General features: G+C 35.5%; 3 protein-coding genes and 1 non-coding gene across 5 annotated transcripts in view; 1 reads left to right on the top strand and 3 right to left on the bottom strand.

The window, feature by feature from the left end:
- The window catches only part of LOC106308378 (agmatine deiminase-like), a 26708-nt gene extending 25923 nt beyond the window's left edge, over window positions 1–785 (bottom strand). Inside the window, exons 1-3 of the mRNA XM_013745536.1 lie at window positions 655–785; window positions 199–312; window positions 4–93 (exon numbers count right to left, since the gene is read on the bottom strand). Coding sequence (XP_013600990.1) covers window positions 4–93; window positions 199–312; window positions 655–744 — 294 coding nt within the window. The 5' untranslated portion in view covers window positions 745–785. The remainder of the gene's footprint in view (window positions 1–3; window positions 94–198; window positions 313–654) is intronic.
- Window positions 786–1026: 241 nt separating this feature from the next.
- On the bottom strand, window positions 1027–2614 carry LOC106309850 (H/ACA ribonucleoprotein complex subunit 2-like protein). Its single transcript, XM_013746992.1, has 4 exons — window positions 2385–2614; window positions 2221–2290; window positions 1396–1501; window positions 1027–1319 (listed from the first exon to the last, which is right to left on the bottom strand). Exons 1-4 carry the CDS (start codon window positions 2515–2517, stop codon window positions 1158–1160), a joined length of 471 nt encoding a protein of 156 aa, XP_013602446.1. The 5' UTR covers window positions 2518–2614; the 3' UTR covers window positions 1027–1157.
- A 3085-nt stretch (window positions 2615–5699) lies between these two features.
- LOC106307802 (protein Dr1 homolog) lies at window positions 5700–6883 on the top strand. Of its 2 annotated transcripts, none has more exons than XM_013744863.1 (5): window positions 5700–5837; window positions 5928–5994; window positions 6116–6205; window positions 6291–6454; window positions 6552–6883. In XM_013744863.1, exons 2-5 carry the CDS (start codon window positions 5940–5942, stop codon window positions 6741–6743), a joined length of 501 nt encoding a protein of 166 aa, XP_013600317.1. In that variant the 5' UTR covers window positions 5700–5837; window positions 5928–5939; the 3' UTR covers window positions 6744–6883. The 2 variants fall into 2 exon arrangements, with proteins under 2 accessions (XP_013600317.1, XP_013600318.1); XM_013744864.1 differs by having other exon boundaries at window positions 5917–5994.
- Window positions 6884–7259: 376 nt separating this feature from the next.
- TRNAA-AGC lies at window positions 7260–7332 on the bottom strand. The gene has a single exon. It is a non-coding gene; the product is annotated as a tRNA-Ala (tRNA).
- Between the last annotated feature and the right edge of the window lie 439 nt (window positions 7333–7771).

Genomic DNA, 7771 nt, shown 5'->3' with positions numbered 1-7771 from the left:
CACAGTTGGTCCAGAGTCGCGGAACCAAGAATCATTCATGCTCATCTCAACAACTCTAATCTCCTCTGGAAGCTGTTTCCCTGCATTTTCCCACTAACATTCATGGAAGCAAAACAAAAAAAAAAGACTTCAGATAAAAACTCGAAGTTAATGATGTTTTTCTATTTCCGCCGGTATGAAGATTCTAACTAAGCATACCTGAGCCGAGCTTGCACAGACTGTCACAGGTTCAAAGACTGAGATTGCCTTTGCAACATCTACAAACACTCGCTGTGCAGGTAAAGCGTTGTGACGCCAGTTATCTTGCCGTTCCTGCCAGCCATTGTTTATATCAGAAACTCAGAATTAAGAAAAAAAGAATCCAAGATCACAAAAGCATGTTTATAGATCGCGATGCCACAGATTGCATCTCTAATCAAATCTATGAGCAAACTCGAACTGAAACATTGCACAACAGACTTAAGGAGGAAGAGGAAAGACGAAATCGTAATCTAGAAGCAAATCGAACTATGAGCAGGACCAAGAAAAGAAAAACTGAAAACGAAGATCGCATGCAAAAGTTATAAACAGCAAGATCCAGTTTTACAGAATGAATTTTCTCCAACCATTCATTCTCTACGTAAATGGAGTTACGAGAAGATAGAGAGATCATACAGGCCAACCGATCCAGGTTTGAGCATGAGGTTCCCACTCCGCCGGCATGTAAAAGCCGTGATCCGCCGGAGATTCTCGTGACTCCTCCATTTTCTCTGCGTGAGATGTGAGAGAGCTGACAAGTCAGCTATTTCAACTGTGACACTACTTTTCCTAGGAAACCCACATACTTATTGTTTTCTTTCAGTTCGACCCCACACCTCTAGTGGCGTGCGGAATCAGAATCTACGACTTTAATTACTGACAGCTGGCAATCAGAATAAGAATCTCCGCCCATGCTGTACGAACTTGTCTGAATAATTTTCTGTTTTGACATTTCAAGCTGTTGGAAACGTAATTAATGAAGAGATTTTTAGTAGCCCATCAATCAAATATCACTGATAAAAAAAAAACATTGTTTTATGATCCTAAATTACAATCGTTATAAGGGCCCCTAATCTCGTCATAATCAATAACCAAAAAAGCCACTAAGGCACAACAGAATCTCTGATTCTAGTTCCTAATCAGATTACTGATGTTGAAAGCTCTTTAACATCTTCCGAGACTTGTTCGTAGTCTGTCTTCAACTTTTCAAGATCTTCTGCGCTTAGCTCTCCTTTGGCCGGTTTAAGCATGACCAAGACGCAACATGTTGGTCGTTTTGTTGCCCCGGCTTGCGCAAGATCCTGATTATAACATCATACAATTTAGACACGAGCAAAAAGATTACATAAGAAGATAGATTTAGAACATTTGGCTTACTTCTTTGGATGGAACGTAGACGTAAGGAACACCAGCTTCTTCACACAAGACTGGGAGATGGGTGATCACATCAATGGGAGAAATGTTTCCAGCTATAACGCATAATCTGAAACAAAAACAACACAAACCAGAGGAATGTATATAGTAGGCAATCAAAGAAACAAGTAATCATTTTTTTTTATGGCTAAAACTAGACAAGAGAATGTGGGTTTAAACCAGGCCCGCAAATCAAAGAACCGATTAAGTACTCAGAGAGGGCACAGACATTTCAAGCCCATGATTTAGTTTCCGTGCACAGTACCATGCTACAATCATTGTGTTTAATCCAGAGCATCGGCTTAATTGTACACGGATTCCACAAACAGTAAATAGCTAAGACAACTAATAAACAAAACAATAACAGAGAATAGAATGTGGATCTCGACCAGGCCCTCTTATCAAAGGAAAACTCAGAGAGGGCAGACATGTCAATCCGCAGCAAGCTCAGTTTTCGTGCACAGTACCATGCTTCCTTCATCTAATTAATCCAGAGCATCGGCTTAATTGTACACGGATTTTACAGATCTATTTCCTAGAATAGATGCATACTAATTACAATCAGCTAGTAACAATAACAATAGGGATATAATGTGGATCTAAACCAGGCCGTCTAATCATATTTAAACTCATAGATGGCAGACATGTCGATCCATAGCTCAGTTTTCGTGTACAGTACCATGCTACATTCATTATTTTTAAATCCAGAGCATCGGCTTATTTGTACACGGTTTAAATTAAACTAACATATACGAATATATGAAAAGAAAACGGAAAAAAAAAACGAACCCTTTTTGGCCACGTCTTATGCTCTTGACCACTTCCTTAACGCCTCTCTTCAAACACTTGTTTCCAGCAGCTGAGACAGACAGATACAAATATTAGATGAAGTTTTAGTTCATCAATCTCAGCAAAGGAACACTAACGCGAGTGAGCATGTATAAGATTGGTACCTTTTTGAATGAGTTTGAATGTCCTCTTCTGGAGCTTTTTGCCGGCGAGAGGTTTGGCGATAGGAGCAAGAGAGATAATCTTCTTCTTCTCCTCCTTTTGAATCGACTTCTCGCCTTCGGTATCGCTTCCCATGTTGAGCTAGCGACTGAGTAAAAAGTGTGGCGGAAGTGAGTTAGGGTTTTTGACTATTGCTAGTAAACCATGAGGGGTTTTATACAAGTGCTTGTGCAGAAGAAGAGAGTCTTGGAAGCCCTAAGGCCACATGGCTTGAAGCGTATGTGTAGTTATTAGATTTTTTTATGGGCTAAACTATGCGGGCCTTAATAAAGAGAAACGTGTTTGGGTGCGCGCTGTTTCGGATCATGATAGGCTCGGAAACGTAACACTCCAATTCATCGCTATATTTGTTTCTGTAACGGTATTTACTATTTGGGGGAGAATTTTTTTTTTTGATAAGTTTTATCGGCTGATCCGAACGGCCCCCGGAAAAAACACACTCAGTGCTAGTGCTAGTGTTACAGAGTGGACTAGTCCAAAACATACCATACTAATACCTTCCGACTAATGTCAGAGGTGGACCGATCATCTATTACGGTACACCTTATAAATTATCTACTATTTCAATTCTACTATTTTTTGTTCTAAATTGTATATTGCTATTTTTTTCTTCTATTTGTAGAGAAATGTTAATCTATCTTTTAATTTTTATTTAAATATTGATATTTTAGAGAAATATATTAAAACAAGTCTCATATTTAATATAATTTTTTTATTGGAAAAAATAGCAAAATATGCCGGAGATGGTTTAAAGCTCCCAGAATAACCTTATGATTCCCCCAATCTGTTCAATTTTATATGAAAGACCAACTAATTAATTTGTTGATAGATGATTGGAAAATACCGATAGCACTAAAAAATTAATGTCACAAATATAGACCATAAGGATCAAAATGACCAAAATATTTTATTAAATAGGTAAATATACACTCATAACTCTAGGTTTAACTAATCCAAATCTTAGGATTTAGAGTTGAGGAGTGGAGATTTGGGATTGAGATTTAAAATTTTATAAAATAAAAAAATAAATATTAAAATTTTGAAAACAGTTTCAAAAATTATTTTCGAATTACAAAAAGAAAATTTGGAAAAAAAAATAAACAAAAAATTTTCGAAAAAAAAATTATATAAAAAAAAATATAAAACAATTCGAATTTGAAAACATATAATCTAAAACTATTGGTATATATCTATAAAAAAGTTATTAAAAAGTTAGATTTTTTTTTTATATATCTAGGGTATTAGGTTTAGTTGGTCAATAAGCCATTGTTGAACTGTTTATTCAGACTTACCACACATCCATGGGTGGAATGCAAAACAGCAACACATCCCGTGTTAAGTGGCAGATAGTATTAACAAACCAAAAACGCAGGGCCACTTTCAGCTGAGTTCATGATTTTCAGAGGAACAGATAACATTAAGCGTTTGAATCAATAATTTTCTTTATGTTGGATAGATCTTTAGCATAAATATCATAGAGCATTAAAATGTGGAAATTTGATTGATAATTTTGAAATATGCCAAGAAAAAATATATAGCATAAGTCAGAAAATAAATGCTATATAACTTGTATCCATCTCCTATGTTTACAGGTAGAAATCAATTACTAGAACCAACTCAAAGCGTGGCCGAACCAAATCAACTTTCAGAGTAAATATGATTATTGCCGATGAACCTTTTTAACACCAAATCAGCTTCCAACAGTAACAAGAACCAGTGGCATGGCTTCAACTGAGGAATATAATCCCTGCAAATCGAATCACTACAAAATAGGATAGAAACTAAGATTAAGATGCCAAAAACAAGCGCTTAAAATCATCTGAAGTAAAGATGAAGTACAAATGTGTTATGGAAGCATTCATCACTTTATGAAACCAAGAGGTTACATGAAACATAACAACAACGTCTTTGAGAACATAACATACAAGATGAATCATAATTCATACAAAAAAAATCTGATTATTTTTTTAAATAATCAACCTCCAGATCCACTGGATAGCATTTACTTAAAGCAAAGGGAATATCAGTCAACTATGAACATATGTATACTCGATTAACAAACAAACAAAAGTACTAGGAAACCAATTTGTTGCGTATACAATAGATCGAGTCAATAACAAAAAAAAGAACGATTATGTAATCTTTGAAAATTTAAAACGGATTAAAAGTACGAGTGATGAAGTGGCGACCGCTGGATGCAGAGGTTTATCGATCTGTTCATGCTTTGAGTTTTTTTTTTTCAAAAATTCCCACAAAGAGATCGATCAACCGCTGCCTCCAGCATCTTTCGCTCCTTTTTCTCTAACAAACTCATTTTTTTTGTCAACCTCTAACAAACTCATTAAATTCAACTTTTTAAATGAATGAAATGAAAAAAAAAAAAACATCCCGATTTGGAGCAAACAATAAATCTCAGATCTGAAAAACAATGGTCAAAAACAAAGCACTATTATTAACAAATAACAATAGATGCTAGATATTCATTGGTTCATCAATCAAGACAGACGCACATGGACAAGAATAAAAATAATAACGTGGAACAAATCTATGAAACACACATGCATCTGCAGATAAACTGGGACACAAGGAATCTGAGATCTGGAGTTCATGTAAGATCTATGAATCTACACAGAAAGTCAAACATAAAAAGAAGGAAACCGAGTGATGATGTTTGAACAAGTCAACCAGAATCTGATTGATTAGATACCCATCTCTGATTTTTTTTTTCATTTGCCTGCCTATCTACATATAGCCTCTCTTCACTCTCTCTCCTGAATTTACGATGGATCAGGTTTGGACTTTTTTTTTTTTTTTAATACTCATTCTGTTTCAGAGATTAAGATTTTTTAGATTTTTTTCTTGTTCAATGAAGATAGATTTTCTATATTGTTAAGGTATTTTTTTATATTTTTGGGGAACATTGAAAATATTTGAATTGATTAAATTTCATTTATGGTGAGTTATTGAAAAGTGTATAATAAAATAAAAAATAAATTAAACTATAAACATTTATTAAAATTTTAAATAGGGTGTATATTATAGAAAATCTTAATTTCGGGATAGAGGGAGACTATATAACAACAAATATACGAATGATTTATAGTTATAAACTCCCTCGTATTTACAAAACTATCCAGCCCTTTAACCGGATAGTTTGGTTATTCAAAATAAAAAACGAATCAAATCGCAGGAACGGGCCGGTTCAAGTTGTGGCCCTAATATGCAAAGGTCTAGTAAAAAGCCCATTTAATAGCTCTTGCCCTAATCGTCTTCCGCGTATAGAGAGAGAGAGAGAAAGTGCGAAAACAAGAGAGAGAAAAAAAACCGCCGATAAGATCCCCCGTTTCTCCGTCTCCGTCGTTACTCAGCCTCCGGCTCGATCTGCGTTAAACAAGGTCAGTCGGTACTCGATTTGTTTTCTCTTTGATCTTCATCATATTATATAATCTGATTAATCGTTTTTTTTGAATTGAGATTCTGTTAAGAGAGATTAAACGATGGATCCGATGGATATAGTTGGAAAATCTAAGGAAGATGCTTCGCTTCCTAAAGGTTCGTCCTCGTCCTCCTTTGATCTATATTGAATTTGCGATTCAAGGATCGATTGCATCAGTAATTTCCATGAAGCTCGTAATTAACAATACGTTATTGTTGTTCTTGTGATGTTTCTCAGCTACGATGACTAAAATAATAAAGGAGATGTTACCAGCAGATGTTCGTGTTGCTAGAGATGCTCAAGATCTTCTCATCGAGTGTTGTGTTGGTAATACGATCAAGTCTTTTATGATAATCTTAAGAAAATCTATATCATTATGTATATGCTGCTGCTAATCTTTGTGTTATCGCAGAGTTCATTAATCTTATATCGTCAGAGTCTAATGAAGTCTGTAACAAAGAGGATAAGCGAACGATCGCGCCTGAGCATGTACTCAAAGCGCTTCAGGTTCTTGGCTTTGGGGAATACGTTGAAGAAGTCTACGCTGCTTATGAGCAGCATCGATACGAAACCATGGTAAAAGTTCCCTCCATTGTCCGAGTTGCTTTAATGCCAGAACCTGAAAAAAAAAAAATATCTCTGAATTTTGGTGTTTTGTAAAATTGTGGTGCAGCAAGATTCGCAGAGGAGTGTGAAGATGAACAGCGGAGCAGAGATGACGGAGGAGGAAGCGGCAGCGGAACAACAGAGAATGTTTGCTGAAGCTCGAGCTAGAATGAATGGTGGTGGTGGTGGTGGTGTTTCTGTTCCTCAACCAGATCAAGAGCAGCAACTAGATACCCAACAGTCAAATCCACAAAGCTAATCAAGAAGAAAGGAGAAGCCTTTATTTAACATTGTCTTTTTTTTTCCTAGCATTTCTCTGTAAAGTGCAAAAAAAAAATAGAAGTCTGTCTTGGTGTTGATATGCTCTTTACATTTTAACTTAGATTTGTTTCTCTTCTTCTTCTTTTGAACGTAAAATCACTTTGTGATTCAGATGTAATTAGTAAGCATTGCCTTGTTTCTTTGCAACTGTCAGATCCATATCCTTGTTCCCATGTGTGTTTGTTTATAAGTTGATTGTTCTAAATCCTGGATTTCGTTTTCAATTTAATCTTCATGATCTACCACCAAATCTGATGTGAAGCTACTACAAAAAGTATAAGAATTGTAGAAAAAAGACTAGTCAGTTTGATCTCAAAAAAAAAAAAAAAAGACTACGAGTCAAAAGCAAAAACGTTGGGCTGTCCGGATTTTAACTAGGCCCAAAAAGGTATCTGAGTTGCTTGTTACTTAAGAGGCCACTTATGGACGAGTCGAAAAAAGGACTAAAAAGATATGGAGATGCGGGGTATCGATCCCCGTACCTCTCGCATGCTAAGCGAGCGCTCTACCATCTGAGCTACATCCCCAATGTTTATAAACAACAGTAATATTCTAGTCCCCAATGTTTATAAACAATAGTAATATTCTAGTTATATTACCGAACTACTAATAATTATACCTTTCTTTTTATAAGTCATGACTGGATGAAATAAACATATAAGCCAAACGGTATATTACCCCTGTAACAACTTGAATAAACACTATGTATAGGAAGCTAGCCACCGAGACATCTTATACAATAAAGGATACTTTTGTCTCTCCTTAAGGTGTCCACATCAGCAAGAAGTTTGGAGCATTTTCTGCCACGTGGCACCTTAAGTATTTTCTGATTTTGAATGCTTTTGTTATTTCTAGCAGGCTAGGCCTATTGTTTTGTCTTTGTTTTAATAAATATTTATTTTCCGTTTGGACTTCGTTTAATTTGTCTTTATATTACTGTTATACTAATTTTAACTAGGCTTTTAA

Source organism: Brassica oleracea, chromosome C8 (assembly GCF_000695525.1).
Source record: "Brassica oleracea var. oleracea cultivar TO1000 chromosome C8, BOL, whole genome shotgun sequence".
Taxonomy (NCBI): domain Eukaryota; kingdom Viridiplantae; phylum Streptophyta; class Magnoliopsida; order Brassicales; family Brassicaceae; genus Brassica; species Brassica oleracea.
This window is presented reverse-complemented; position numbering and strand designations above follow the sequence as displayed.

Excerpts from the sequence above, each read along its gene's own strand:
- LOC106307802 (XM_013744863.1), top strand. The coding sequence starts at position 5,940 with ATGGATCCGATGGATATAGTTGGAAAATCTAAGGAAGATGCTTCGCTT. Across the intron at positions 5,995-6,115 it reads AGATGCTTCGCTTCCTAAAG|CTACGATGACTAAAATAATA; the intron begins GTTCGTCCTCGT and ends GATGTTTCTCAG. Across the intron at positions 6,455-6,551 it reads AGCATCGATACGAAACCATG|CAAGATTCGCAGAGGAGTGT; the intron begins GTAAAAGTTCCC and ends ATTGTGGTGCAG.
- LOC106309850 (XM_013746992.1), bottom strand. The coding sequence starts at position 2,517 with ATGGGAAGCGATACCGAAGGCGAGAAGTCGATTCAAAAGGAGGAGAAG. Across the intron at positions 2,291-2,384 it reads ATTCAAACTCATTCAAAAAG|CTGCTGGAAACAAGTGTTTG; the intron begins GTACCAATCTTA and ends TGTCTGTCTCAG. Across the intron at positions 1,502-2,220 it reads ATAAGACGTGGCCAAAAAGG|ATTATGCGTTATAGCTGGAA; the intron begins GTTCGTTTTTTT and ends TTTTTGTTTCAG.